Source organism: Panthera onca, chromosome B4 (genome assembly GCF_046562875.1).
Source record: "Panthera onca isolate mPanOnc1 chromosome B4, mPanOnc1 haplotype 2, whole genome shotgun sequence".
NCBI classification, from domain to species: domain Eukaryota; kingdom Metazoa; phylum Chordata; class Mammalia; order Carnivora; family Felidae; genus Panthera; species Panthera onca.
The window spans coordinates 135,770,485-135,785,092 of NC_138345.1; the positions used below are offsets into that span (position 1 = coordinate 135,770,485).

At 58.4% G+C, this 14,608-nt stretch overlaps 1 protein-coding gene across 4 annotated transcripts in view; it reads left to right on the forward strand.

Annotated features, from left to right (window-relative positions):
• MPPED1 (metallophosphoesterase domain containing 1) overlaps positions 1-14,608 on the forward strand; it is a 75,088-nt gene that overhangs the window by 11,666 nt on the left and 48,814 nt on the right. For all 4 annotated transcript variants that reach the window (XM_078449368.2, XM_078449369.2, XM_078449371.2 and 1 more), the window contains exons 2-3: positions 1,475-1,773; positions 9,523-9,704. In XM_078449368.2, the coding sequence (XP_078305494.1) occupies positions 1,550-1,773; positions 9,523-9,704 (406 nt within the window). In that variant the 5' untranslated portion in view covers positions 1,475-1,549. The remainder of the gene's footprint in view (positions 1-1,474; positions 1,774-9,522; positions 9,705-14,608) is intronic.

A 14,608-nucleotide genomic window follows, 5' to 3' on the forward strand; every position in this document is an offset into this window, starting at 1 on the left:
GACAGGAACAAGTGTTGTCTTGAGGGAAAAGCAGATTTTTTTCCTTGCCTCCCCAAGTGGAGAAGAGGGAGGGACATGTGTTGTGAATCAGGATGCGTTTCTTTTTGGGGGGGGGGGAGGAGGAGGAGGATATTGCTGTTTATTACACCTTGTATGGGCATGATTGTTGAGATTTTTAAAAAATTAATAATCCATTTCTCCTTCGCACGTAATTAAAATGTTCTCCAGTCTCTAATTTTTGTCATTTTCCTAATCTAATTTGTTTTCTGACGGTGGTGACTCCCCTTTGCTTTGCACGGGGATTTTTCTCCATTTAACGTGACTGGGATATGACTGACCAAGAACAGTTTAAGTGACGTTATTTTCCCCTTGGTTCGGTGCCGTGGACACGGAATCCTTGGAGGGTCTTAATGACCCCGCGTTGAAACAAGACACGACAGAATATCTTCAAGGCCTGATCTGTTTACACAGTTTAAAAGGATAATCACGGCAAAGAACGAGAACGCTAGCCGGTCTCAGGAAAGGAGGCGCTGGCCGTTACGGGAAGTGCGTGAGCGGGTCCGGGTAGGATGGAGACTTAGCCGCCTCCACCCCCCAACCCCGTTCCCAGGATTCCACGTCGGAATCAGTCAAAAGGACATTAAAACCCAGTAGCTGCAGGCACAAACCGCACTTTCCAGAGGATGACATTTGCAAGCTGCGGTTCTGTATGGATTCGAGGTGTGACGGGAACACCAGAATTCCCGAGATCCTTGCAAGGCATTCGGGAAGACTTTTGTTTTCCAAGGAGATCTTCCCCTGCCCTCCCTCCCCCCACCCCGGGCCACCTCCTGAGCTGAGTTGGTGTATGGCAAATCTGTCTGGGAAAATCCCTTCTCCAAGCCCTGCTCAGAGATATCTTCAGGCGACGTTGATGTTGAGGAAGGAATTTTCACACCGTGCTCTGCATCTGCTCGGGCTTGCAGGGGGGCGGGGGTGTGGGTGCGGTGTGTTTCGGGGGCTCTGTGGGGAGGGGGTGGGGTTGGAGGGGAATCCTCCCGATTCCCCCGCTCCGAAAAGTAAAACTTACCTTCCCCGGTTACAGAACACCAGCCATCGTGTGGCCCCATCTCACGGTCACCCTGTGGGTTCTGGAGGATTTTTGTCGAAGAGAAAAAAAAAAAAAAAAAAGTCTTAAGTATTTAAACATGTCGGACCACGCATGCATCCGTTCCCAGCGTTGTGGGTTTTGTTTTTTGGGGTGTTTTTTTTTTTTTTTTGGTCTCTTCCCTCCCTTTCCTTTTCTTTTTACCAAAGTATATTCATCAAACTGCTGAGTTGGAAAGATCTGTAATGAGTTTTTGAGCTGTATGACTGTGTTTTTTTTTTTTTCTCTCCCCCCCCCCCCCTTCCTCTTTCTAAATCTTCATCTGACATTAAATAAAGCAAATCCCAAACAGATTCACTGCCGCACGGTTCTGCTCTGTCTCCTCAGTCTGTTCCCAGGTCTGGCTCGGGGCCGGGCGGCGGCGGTGGCTGCGGGAGATGCCCGGGCGGCCAGCGGAGGCCCATGTGGCGCGCTAGGTGGGACCCCGGTGTCCTGAAGGCCGAGGCCCTGGCCCTGCTGCCCTGCGGCCTGGGCATGGCGTTCTCCCAGTCCCACGTGATGGCCGCTCGGAGGCACCAGCACAGCCGGCTCATCATCGAGGTGGACGAGTACAGCTCCAACCCGACCCAGGCCTTCACCTTCTACAACATCAACCAGGGCCGCTTCCAGCCCCCGCACGTGCAGATGTAAGTGGCAGCTCTCGGCGGGCCCGGCTGCCCGGGGCCGGGGAGGGGGGGGGCGGGAAGGGGCTTGCTACAGGCTCCAGGCAGGTTCGGACCCTAGTTTTAGGCTGCCTGTCTTCCCTCACCTCTGCCCCTCCCTCCCTCCCTTTCGTCCAGACCCCTTTGCCTCTACTGAGATAACAGAGATGCTTTTTCCAGTCCCGCTCCCTGCCCCTTGAGGCCGATGGAAAAGGCCAGCGATGTCCCAGCAGTAAGGCCAGGGCGAGGGCACAGACTCGAGAGCCCCCGCGACCGGTGGGGGGAACCTCTCCCCTCCCTGGATTGTTTTCTGAGGTCTGGAGAGGAGAGGAGGCCCAGGGAGGAAACGGATGAACTCCTTGCTCTGCCCCAGGCAGCTAGCTCCTTGCGTTCCTAGGAGACCCTCCTCCTCGTTTATCCCTCACTTCCTCCAGGGCTGCGAGCACCGTCTCTAGGGAGCCCCGGTTCCGTGGGGGCCTGGCGGCTGTTCCTTTGGGGAGACTGGAGAATCTGGCACGTGGACCGCTTTGGAGAAGGAGCCTGGGGGGGTTTCCAATCCCAGGCCGGGAGGTGGGGGCGGGCGGGTTGTGGTTCCCTCGAGAGCCGTCCTCTGCTGTGAAGGGTGGGTGCGGGGAGCTTCTTCACGGGAGGAAGGGCTGAGGGAGGCAGGCGGGCACCGGGCCTGGGGTGGGCTCCAGCCCGTCTTCCCTCCGTGCTTGCTTGGAAAAATGCTCATTTCTGTAGGGACTGAGGCCTGGTGTTGTCTGTAGCTGCCTACTTTATCTGTTTGGGAGACGGCCTCCTGTTTCCATTTTGGGGCCAGATCGGCAGGTTGGGGCAGGAAGGTCTCAGCATTCTTAGTATCCGGGACCTGGAGGTCCGGCAGGGCTGCTGCAGGGAGGGGGGCCTTCCCCAGGCCGGGTTTTCTCTTTCGTCGATGGGGTTAGTCTTCCCGGGCCGGATGGGACCCGGCCTGAGGTCCCTGGATGCTGGGCTGGACTCCTGCCCCAGCGGGAACGCACAAGAAGAACATGTGGGCAGAGCGGGTGGGGTTCACGTGGCCAGTGCCCCCTGTGCGCCCCCACTTAGAAGGGTCCCCAGGATGGGGTGCCTGAGTGGCTCCATCGGTTGAGCGTCTGCCTCTCGGTTTTGGTTCGGGTCATGATCTCACGGCTGTCGTGGGTTCGAGCCCCGCGTCGGGCTCTGTGCTGACAGCACAGAGCCTGCTTGGGATTCTCTGCCTCCCTCTCTGTCTGTCTCTTCTCTGCTCTCTCTCTCTCTCAAAATAAGTAAACATTAAAAAAAAAGGAGGAAGGGTCCCCGGGTGCCAGAGCTAATTCCACGTGGCACCGTGCTGTCACCTACAGTGCCCCTGACCGGAGCCCAGCAGACACCCAGGCAGGCCTCTGCCCCAGGACAGAGCCAGGGAAACAGGAGGTCGGAGGAGAGGAGGGCCAGGGGGCGGAGGAAGGACCCTCTGGGGAAGATGACTTCTAGGTTGAGACCCCAAGGAAGATGAGCGAGGGCAGCAGCTGGGAGAGGGTTGGGAAAAGGGGACACGTGAGGAATGCAGAAAACGCCCGGCTGGGGGCTGGGGGCTGGGGGCTGGGGGCTGGGGGCTGGGGGAAGCCTTCCCGTGCGGACCCCTGCAGGCCAGGCTGCATCCTGAGGAAGGGCAGTGAGCGACCACGTGAGAGAGGGGCCATCTCCCCCTTTAACCCCCGAGCAGCCGCGGGGTCAGGAGGTTTGTGAACAGGTGCATAGCATGCCCGTTAGAAATGCGCGCCCCGAGCCCGCCTGCCTGGCTCTGAGCCCCTGGCTCTGCCACTGCCCTGTGAGGGGGATCTGGGTGCCTCGGTCTCCCCATCTGAAAAACGCTGAGGATTCAGTAGGTAGATCCACCCAGAGCGGGGCCAGGGAGCAAATGTTCCGTGCCGTTAGTCCACACTGGGCTGGGCCAGGTGCTTGATACAGCAGCGATCAAAGACGCGTCCCTGCCATGCCGAGCTGACCTTCCCACGAGTGTGTCAGAGCGTAAGACACTGGTGCAGTGGGGAAAATGCTTCCTGGCTTTCCTGTGGTCACCCAGCCAGAGCAGGCAGAGCGGATTCACCCTGGCCTGCTCTGAGCTGCCACCACCTGACATGGGGCTCCCGGCTCCCACTGGCCGCGGGGCTCAGGGGGTTCGGGCACTGCCTCGGGGAGGGCGTGTGCTGAGCCCCGGTCCTGGGCTCCCCGTCAAGTGCTCCCTCACTGCCTGCTCAGACCAGCCCGGCTGTGAAACAGAGCTCTGCATAAAGCTGGGTGAAGCCAGGGCCATGCAGGGACCCGGGGGGACTGCTTCGTCCCGCCCCCTCCTTTCAGACCGCAGCCCCCAAGCCCGAGGGAAGCATGCAGGCTGCTGGAGGCGGCTGTTTGGATTTCCATGACGAGTTTCCATCGAGGGGGAGACAGGGAGGATGGATGCCGCTTCCCCACACGTGATTTATCACCACCCTGGGCTTTGTCTCCGGGGTGAGGGAGCGAGGGGGCCTTATTTAATAAATCCACAATTTATATTTAATAACAACAGTGACAACCCAAACATGGCCTCCGATTGAGCTGTGTGATTTATGCGATTGCCCCCAGAGACCCTGGTGGTGGCGAGGCTCCCTTTGCCTCACTAATGAATGTCTGTATCTGGGCCTCCCGGTTCGGGGCCCTGAGGCCCAGGACCCCTCACTCTGAGGGCCTAGAAACCCTGCGGTGGCCTCGGGAGAGCCCCTCCAGGCACCAGCCCTTCTGACCTGGGTGGGTGGGCGGGCACCGGGCCCCGGTGGCCGGTGAGAAGACTTGACCGCCAGGCCAGGGTCATCCTGGGGGGTCTGCCCTAGAGGTGCCCTGGGGGTTGGTGCCAGGCATAACAACTCTTTCCTCTGGCCTTTAAAAGGAGTCCTGTTGGTGGGGACTTGAGTCATCCTGTGTAAAGACCCTCCAAGCATGTGTTGAAGAAGACAGCAGAGTCAGGGGAGCGGGGCTGTGTGTCAGGCCTGGGGAGGCCCCCTCCCGGCCACACTTCCCGGTCCCGGCGCTGACCTCCCTCTCCCGTGGGCTTGGGCTTCAGAAGGGATCCTGTGGCCCCAGTCCGTCCATGCACTGAGAGGCCCCCGGGAGACAATGAGGGTCCGCCGTGAGCCCAGGGAGCGTGAAGGGGCAAGGCAGGAGGAGAGGACTAAGCCTGGAACATTCCGTGCCTCCTTCTGCCTCGGGGTCTCTGCACATGGTGTCCTTTGTGCCTCCTCCATGCTTTGCCCTGCTAACACGGACTCATTCTTCAGATCTCACCCAGATGTCACTTCCTTGGGAAGGCCCTCTGACCGCTCCCCAGACCAGATCTCCCCTTCCCTTGACCCTACCCCCTACCGCCGGGCTCTAGGGTCTGTCCCTGCCACCAGCATGGGGCTGGTCCCTCGAGCCTGGCACAGCAGAGAGATGGAAAGAAGAAAGAAAAGGGAGTGAGGATAAGGCAGGGAGTATGGCCCCGGAAGAGTGGGGGAGATCGGGGGGGGGCTTCCCGGGGGCAGTGGCATAGCCCCTGGGGTTGGGGGACCAGCAAAAGCAAAGGCTGAGAGGTGGGAAGGGAAAAGGGAGGGCAGCGGAGGACTCAGAACGAGGGCCTCGTGAAAAGAGCGCTGGGCATTGGACACCAAGCTAACCAGTCACTGCCCTCCTCTGGGCCTCAGTTTCCTCACGGTAGAATGAGGGGATCGGCAGACTCTCCCATTGGGAACCGCCGTGGCTGCTGCCCAGTCACGTGTCCGGACGGGGTCAGAGCCTCACTGAAGGGAGGAGTCCTCTGGCCCCAGCCCCCTGGCCTTCAGAGCTTCCCATTTCCCCAGAAGTAGAGATGACGGGGGAGATGGCCTCTGCTTCTGACGTCGGGGAGCTGGTGGCTGACGGGAGAGGGAGGCCGAGGAGGGGGCCGGGGCCCAGGGAACGGCTGCAGGGGGCACTCACATCCAGGCTTCCAGCTGCGAGGGTCCTTGAGCTCTCCCGCCTTGTCCAAGAGTGAGTGGGTGGCTCCCACCTTCCAGAGCTGGCCTGGGGGCTGGGAGGGTCCAGGGCATGGCGAGGAGGTGGCCGGATCGGGGTGCCGGCCGAGGCCCGGGTGCCAGAGGCCGTGCTCTCTATTCTGCACCCTTCCTGCTGCCGTGATTCTTGTGGGAACACCCCTTGTTAGGCTGGGGACAGGTGGCAACAGGTTTCAGGTCTCGGTGAGAGAGCCGCGGCCGTCCCCTGTTCTCTGAGGCCCGCAGAATGTCGCTGGAAAATAACCATTTTGCTTTGTTAGCCTCAACAGGTTAGATGCCCAGATCCCTGTTGTGGAGACCCAGGTGCCAATCTACTCTGTAACTTACTAGCCAGGGCCTTGGATATGGGACTAACTTTTCCAGCCTCAGTGACTCCACAGTCTTGCTGTGACTCAGGTGTCAGCCAGGGTGTTGCATTACGAGTGTCAGAAACTCAGTGTCAATTGCCTGAAGGATAAAAGAGTTTACTGGCTTACTTAGTAAGAAAGCCCGTGTTTGGACCCAGCTTCAGGTACAGCTGGATCTAGGGATCAACTTATGCTGTTAAGTTCTCCCACCTTCTTGTCTGCTCTCTCTTTCTCTTTCTCCATATCTTGACTCTCCTTGTTCTTTTCCTCACTCCCAAACACTTCCAGGCTGGGTTTTTGGGGACTCCACGAAGTGACCTCAGGGGGTATCCTGTCCACAGGTATATCCCTTGTGCCTGGCAGATGCCCGGCCTTTAGGAGGCCTTTAGGAAGCATTTGCGCGTAGATTGAATGAATGAAATGAGCTGGGTCTAGAAACAGTCCAGTCCGGTGGGGGTTTTGGAACCAAAGACTGGCTTCAAATTGCAGCTTTACCGGCCTGCATAGCTGAGATCCCGGACAAGCCTTTCCTGAGCCTCAGTTTTCTCATCTGTAATATGGGCATACCCATAATACCCTGCCCAGACGGTCACGGTGCGAAGACAGTGGGTGCATGTAACGTGCTTAGCACAGGATGAGCTCCCGTCCGTGGGGAGCACCCAGCATCGGTGTCATTACTGTTGCTGTTATTTCAAGTTGAGCATTTGTTACAATCTAAATAGCCGGAGGACAGTGCAGAGAAGCAAGAGTCTTTATTTTTTCCTCAAGGGATTATTAGGTTTGCATCCTCACTGAGCTCAGTAGCCTCGGGGTGGAAGGAAATAAGAATAGTTAATTAAAGAGCCCAGGCTCCAACAGCCCGACTGGAGCCCTCGGCACTGGTCCTGCTTTTGGCTGGCTGATGGTGGGCGGGGCTGAGGCCTGCTCAGGCTCCATGCTAAGGGTTCACAGGAGGAGAGGTTGTTGGGACCAGAGGTGGCTCTGGAGGTGGCCTCTCGCTCCCTGTCTCTCTCCCCCTTCATCATCCCTCTCTGTCTCTTTGACTTGGCCTCTGTCACCTTTGACATGCTTATGACCTCGGTATGTGTAGGGGTGAAGGAGGGAAGGAAAGAAGGAAGGAAGGAAGGAAAGAAGAAAGGAAAAAAGGAAGGAGGGAAGGGAGGAAGGAAGGAAAGAATGAAGGAAAGAAGGAAGGAAGGAAGGAAAGAAGGAAGGAAAAAAGGAAGGAGGGAAGGGAGGAAGGAAGGAAGGAAGGAAAGAAGGAAGGAAAAAAGGAAGGAGGGAAGGGAGGAGGGAAGGGAGGAGGGAGGGAGGGTGGAAGGAAGGAATTTGATTGGCTCACTCGTGTTCCTGTGCCAGGACAAGAGCCCAGTAGCAACCGTCTGCCCCTTGTCCAATCGGCTGCGCTGGGGGCAGGCAGGATGTACAGGTGACCCAGAGGCCTAGCTGCCTGCCAGACCGTCTGTCAAAGGGTTGGGGGCAGGGGAGGAGGGCAGGGACTCTGAGGACACAGGGATGGGAGGGAGTCTTTAGCTCCCAGACCAGCTCAGGTCCCGCCTCCTCCTGGAAGCTTCTAGGGAGCCCCTTGCTGGGTTAGGGCCTTCTCTGGCCCCCAGCTTCTCTGTTGCCCGGTCAAGGCCGGTGGCCTTATTGTCACTGCCTAGCTAAGTCTGCCTCCACCGTCAGTCTGTGGTCTCCCGGCCTGGGTTTAGGCCCGGTTCATCCCCGGGGCCCCGGCACTGAGCTCGGGGCCGGCCCACAGTGAGTGGGCAGAATGTGCTTGGCTGAATGAATGGGTGACTGACTGAATGGATGGAGGCAGAAGGAAGGCGGGGCAGGGGGGGGGTTGGTGCCGGTGTCTTCTTGTTGGTCATCATCAGACTCTGGGGGTTTTCCTCTTCTCCCCGGTCATGCCCCACTCTGACCTGCCGGGAGTCTAACTCGCCTTGACCGGCCCCGGAAAGGCCCGAGCGTGCTCCCTCCCGGGACGAGGGGAGGCTGGCTTGGTGCCTCCCACTGTGGTGGATAGAGCGCGCTAACGCTCCCCGCACATTAGCATGCTGAACCCACGTCTCTCGTAAGGTGTTAATTAAATTTCTTCGAAGTATATTGTCTGAAAAAAAAAAAAAAAGGATAATTAGAAAGATGTCTTTAAAAGTATTTATGTAACTGATATGGTACCGCTTTTGGTTTGCCGCATAATTAGATTTAAACACAACTCCTCGAGCGGCATACTCATTTGGAGAGAGCCGCTCGTTGAAATGTCATTGCGTTGTTTTTAAGAGTTTTGAGCCTGGCAGAATCATTCAGCTGAGGAGGCTGAGCGTGGTTTGGGGAGCACCGGACCGGGAGCCACGGTCTCCCTTTGTTCCCTGGGACACGCGGGGCCACTTAACTCAGCCCTGGCATCCTCGAAACCAGGGGGCTGTGACGGGCTTCGCGGAGCAAGAACTTACCTTTCTGCAGCTCTTTTTAATTTCCCGATGGTTTTTCCTTCGTGAGGTGGTTCCATGTTACAGGCGAGCGGAACAAGGCCACGTGTTTTGCTGAAGGTCACACGTCAGCTGGGATCCAAAGCCCGGTCTGATTCGGGGACCCTTTGCCCGCACAACCCTGGAAAACCCTTGTTTTAAAAATGAGGAGACCATCTCACGGTTTTGAAAACTTGCTGCCTATCTTTCGTGCTTTGATTTCCCGCGCTCCTGTGAGATCTCCCCCACCCCTGCTTTTGCACCCCTCTTTCCCTGGATGCTGCGTGCCCCCCGCACGGTGCCTGGGGCTGGTTCTTCCACTCGGACCAGAGGCCGTAGAACTTGCATTCTCGATGGGGCTAATGTAATGTAATGTAAGAGAACTTACATTCTCTGGAGGGGGGTGAGACTCGTTTTTAGCGGGTGAAGAAAGCTTATTCTTCTTAGAGAGCCCAGATATGCATACATACACGAACAGTTATCTGTGGGGTTAAAAACCTCACGGGAGGGGAGCGAGTAGGGGAAAAACTCCTCTAAAGAGGGTCGATGATGGAAAGGGCCGCGGCAGCCAAAGAGCAGGTCGTAATCGCACCGTGCCCACAGGTGCTCTCCACTCCGTAGTTACCTCCTTTAACCCCTGAGGGCCCCATGTTACTGAGGGGAAACTGAGGCTCAGGGGGACACACGTTTTGCTCAGCCAGCAAGCGGGAGAGTCGGGACTCGGAGCCCCGAGGGCCCACCGGGAAGTCCGGGCGCGCCGTCTGTGTCCGTGGCTGGCGGGGCCGTGAGCTGTGCTCGGGCCTCGTGCTGGTCGCACACCGCCTTCAGTGTCTTCTCTCCCCGCAGGGTGGACCCCGTGCCTCACGATGCCCCCAAGCCGCCCGGCTACACCCGCTTTGTCTGCGTGTCTGACACCCACTCGAGGACGGACCCCATCCAGATGCCTTACGGCGACGTGCTCATCCACGCCGGGGACTTCACGGAGCTGGGGCTCCCGAGCGAGGTGAAGAAGTTCAACGAGTGGCTTGGTAGGTGCCGGGCTGGAGGTGGCCTTCCTGCGCTGCCGGGGCCCCCCTCTCGGGCCTCGCTTTGCCTGCCCACCTCCCCTGGGCAGCCTTCCCTGACTGCCCGCTCTCGGCCACGCCTCCATGTCTCCCACCCCAGCTTTTGCCTCCCGCTGTGACTTAGTTTGTGCGATTCTTTTGGCCTGGGAGACGCCCTCCAGAAGGGATTTTGTCGAGGTTTGTTTATGTCCATTTGCATGTCTAGCCCCCGGCGCCTGAGACAGGTAGGTGCTCAATAAATAATTGGTGAATGAATGAAGGCATGAGTGGGCGAATGAATGAATCAGTCTCTACGAGCGGTGATACCAGGGCAGGCACCCAGCTGGTCTGTACCGGCTCAGCCACCACCACCGGCGTGAAGGCTTCCCCAGTGAGGGGATCCCCAGGCAGGGGACCCGTGCGGACTCCTCCCCGGGGGCAGCTGTTGGGAGAAGGAGTGGAGCTCGATGGGCGATGGTGGACGATGATTTATAAGCGTGCCCCCCGGGGTTTGTCTTCAGCTTTTTGCTTTCTTCCCCAAACAAACAAACAAACAAAAAACATAAATGTGGAGTGCCTCCTGGGAAAAACAACCTGCCCGGAATCCAGAGAAACCGCACAGCGAGCCGTCTCTGCCGTGGCCTGGGGGACAGATGGACGGCCCCTGGGCGGCCCAGCGTGCAAGTGCGCTGGCTTGGAGGTGTGGGTGCAGAGCAGTCCCACCTCCGTGCCCAGCGCTGCTCGGCCGCCAGACGGTCCCCACCCCCCCCCCCGAGCCCCCCCCCACTCCCCCCTCTGCCGCGCACTTGGCTGGGAGCTCCGTGAGCAGAGGGCCAGGAGCGAGGCGGGGGGAGCCGCAGGAGCGAGAGGCCCAGCTTTGCCAGTCGAGACAAATATTTACAAGCAAGGCCTTCCCTCCGCTTGGCAGGCTTGGAGCTTTAAATATTGATTTTTCAAACGGGAGATTCTGGTCAAGTGCCCCGTTTGGGCTGGAATGTGTGGAGGCCGAGGTGGGAGAGGGCTCCCGCAGGGTGGGTCTGTCTCACGGCTCCTTGCCTTGTCGCGTGCCGCCTCCTGGCCCCGGGCTGCCCCCACTAGGGTGGGGTCCCCGCTGGCTTCCTGTCCCCCCCCGCCCCCCCGCCACGGCTGCGGGTGTCCAAAGATGTGAGGCTGAGCCGAGCCTGTGTCCCAGGCAGGTGCCAGGCTCCCGCTTTGGGCCAGACTCCTCTCCGTCACTGCCTACTTGACTTTTGGGAACCAGGTGAATTTGAGGACTGGTGCTGTTTTCGTCCCAATTAGAAGGAGAGTTAGCCTGAGGGTCTCAAGGGTGGGGACTGATTCCGACGAGGTCCCGTCACTGAGGAGGGGATGAGTGAAGCAAACGGCCGCCCGTGCAGCCGGGATGGTGCCACGTGCTCCGGGAGCACAGGTCAAGGCCGACGATGGCCTTCTGCTGGCAGGGGAGGCTTCCTGGGGAAGCTGACTCCGGGCCAGGCCCTGACTTAGCAGTTGCGAGTCGGTGCAGGGAAGGGGCAGCAGAGGTCAGGGGTGCTGGTGGGCACTGGAGAGGAGTGGCCGGGTGCTGTGGCCGGGGTGAGGGGGTTTGGGGCGTTGAGGGTGAGGGCCCCGGAAGGAGGGCTGGGCTGACCACGACTCTGAACGTGAGGGGAATTGGGGACCCCAGGGGGCCAGCATGGAGAGCCGGCCATTTTAGAAAGATGGTTCTAGCTGCCTTTTCACAGAAGTCAGAACAACGTGCTGTGGGAATTTGGGGGGGGGGGCGTGGCGGGGTCTTCATGTGACCCGGAGCTGGATCGATTTATCTGCCTGGGTTGTTGCAGGTGGAGGGATGAGCTTACACAGGGGGTCCCCCAGGCGTCTCCCCTTTGCTGCCTCGAAGTGTTTGCCGATGTCAGTGCCCGTCATTCAAGTGGGATAGGGTGGGGTCGGGGGGGGGCTCCAGACTCCAGACTCCAGAATGAGAAGCCCCTCCCCTACTCGACTGAGCGGCAGGGAATTGGCGCGTGAGTGAGCACGTATATAGGAGCAGGCTCCTAGAGGTCCACCTGCAGCGGGCTTTTAGGGAGCCTGCCTGTCGCCCAAAGTGAGAAGTGAGACTCCGCCTCTGTGGGCTGGCAGTTCGGGGCCCCAGGAGGTGGCGACCGTGGCTGAGAGCCGGGCTGGGGGCTCATTAGGCCCAAGTGCATGGTCAGGACAGGTGCGCTCTCACAGACGCCGAGCGGTTAGTGAGCGTTGATGCGTGCGGGGCACTATTCTCTGCGCTTGGTGTGTCTTATCAAATCCTTTCATCCTCCTGGCGACAGAATGAGGCAGGAGCCGTTGTCACCCCCATTTCATAGAGGAGAAAGCCGAGACCCACCGCCGTGACGTGACTTGCCCAAGGCGCGTGGCAGAGCTACTTGGATTCGAACCCAGGCAGTTGGGTTCTGGAGCTGAGCTCCTCCTCAGCCGTTGTCTCCTTGCTTGTTCTTCTTACGGTGAAACCTCTCTGATTCAACGTAAACGTGTGCACTTTGCCATCTTGGGTCTGCTTCCTGCCCGGGTAATTACAGCAGCCACGCGACCTGTCTGGGCTTCAGCGGCCTCCTTTTCGAGGCAGGCGGTCAGGCTCCCCTTGCCCTGCCTACCTCTTTGGAAGTAGGTTGTTTTGAGGCTCCATTAGGATAGAGGAATGATCGGCTTCTGTGAAGTATTGTGTATGTGGCATTGTCGCCCCCCCCCCCCCCGAACCGGCGTTTGCCAGATCAGGTCTCCCCTTGGGGTAGAGGTAGGTGTCATGGGCGGGTCCCCCAGGAGAGGGGAACATCTGATCTGAGCCATGGGGGTGAGTAGCAGGAGACAGAGAAAGTGGTAGAACAATGTGTGGGCAAAAGTGTGTGCAGCTCCTGAGAAGTGTTGATGTATGATCTTAGCTATGTCTGCAGTTACACACACACGCACGGAGGAAAGACTGGAAGGAAGTACTCATTCATCCATTTGGTCTGTCTCACTGGGAACCTCCCACGTGCCATGTGTGTCCCAGGCACCGGGGTGACAGCGCGGTGGGAGGGACGGGGCATGCTTGCCTTCTGGTGATGGGGACACAGTGCATCTGAGGAGCGGGGGGCGGGGGGCTCCTGTTCGCAGGCCTGTGGGCCAAGGGTGGGATTTGGGGGTTGGTTCCAAGTGCAAAGGGGATTTGGGGGAGGTTTGTGTAGGGGAGTGACCTTTAAAAAGGTATTCAAAGGCCTGAATTACGGAGTTAGAGAGAGGGCAAAGTCTCCGGAATGTTCCAGAATTGATGTCTGGGTGGTGGGTCATGGCATATTTTCTTCTTTATGGTTTTCTCTCTCCTCTACCTGGATTTTCTGTACGGAGCATGTGCATCATATAAAGGCAACAGTAAAATCTTACCGTTTTTCAAGAAATCGTGGCCTCTCTGGTATCTGGTGCAGAACGTGTCCCAAGATGGCGGTGAGGGCAGCCCTGGCCTTAGGTCAGGCCTGGTGTCATCCATCTACTCAGAATGCCACCTGGAGCCCTTCCCTAGGACAGCGGGGCTTCCCCCTCACTCCCCATCCCTGGAAGGGCCAGGCTCTTCTCCTTGGATAAGAAAGTTACGGATTTGAAATCTACAGTAGCCTGCTTCTTCCCCGTTCATTGATCTCACAGAAAGCATTTAAAATCATATTCTAGGGGTCACCTCCAGGCAGTCAAGAGGGGATTTAAGAAATTAATAAAGACCTTCTTTGCAAGTCAAGATTGGACACCTAACTGCGGTGTGTGTGGCTAAATTCAAGCTGACTCTAATTTGCTGGCAGGTGCGCTGCTCTGGGCTTGGCTGTGAGTGGTGACCGTGTTTTGCCCATTTGCAGGGTTCTGTCTGGGTCTGCCTGTTGGAGGGGGCAGGTTTGGGGGCGACAGGGTTCTCCTGAGAAGACCGTTAATACCTTTCCCGTTGCCCATTAATATCCCAAATATATTCATGAAATAGAAATGCCAGCTTGGTTTGTAAATGTTCCGGGAACAGCTAAAAAATCACTAAGGACAGGCTTTTCAGCTAGAAAGGGTGAAAGGAACAGCAAAACTTGCTGAAAATGGAAAGGAATGTGCTGGAAGCTCCTTGTTTTTCCATAGCTAATGACCTCGGTGTCACCCGAACCGGCTGACGCTGTGCTCCTCCGTCCCCACTCTGGGCCTTGGCTCCTGCTCTCCCCACAGTGGGGAATGTTCTTCCTCCTGTCGTGCAGAGTCCTGCCCGCCCTCCAGTCGCTGCGCGTGAAGCCTGCCCCGCCCAGTAGGGCAGCGTTGGCCTCTCTTCCCTCTGGACCCAGAGCTCCCCGTTCAGATCCTGGTGGTGGCAGGGCATTATCTGTGGCTTCATGCCCCTGTTTCCCACCTAGACCATCAGCGCCTGGAGGGCAGGGCTGAGCCTCATCCCCAGCACCAGGCGGCACTTGGCCCGGGGTGGGGGTGGGGGGCGGCCAGAGGCTGTGGGCTCGGGATGGACGAGTGGGCAGCACGCTGATGTGCTGTGAGCTGGTCACTGTGTCCCCAGCAGGGCTGTGCACAGCTGACTGTCGTTGGGTGGGAGCAGCTGTAAGCGGGGGCTCTGGGGAGGGCAGGGCGGTCTGCAGGAGGGTGTGAGCTGTGGCTGTTGCAACTCAGAACTTGGGGTGGGTCTGAGAAGACCGAGGGTTGGAGGCTGAGTTGGGGTCTCCACGATGAGGCCAGGAGCTGAGGCCAGCAGGGATCTGGACCCAACCAAGGAGGGCCTGGTATTTCAGGTGGCTGTTTGGGGTCCCCCTTGGAGGCCAGGGGTGCCGAGAACAGGAGGAGACGCTGAGCCCCAGCAGCACCCACCTCCCAAGATGCTGGCTGCTGAGGCT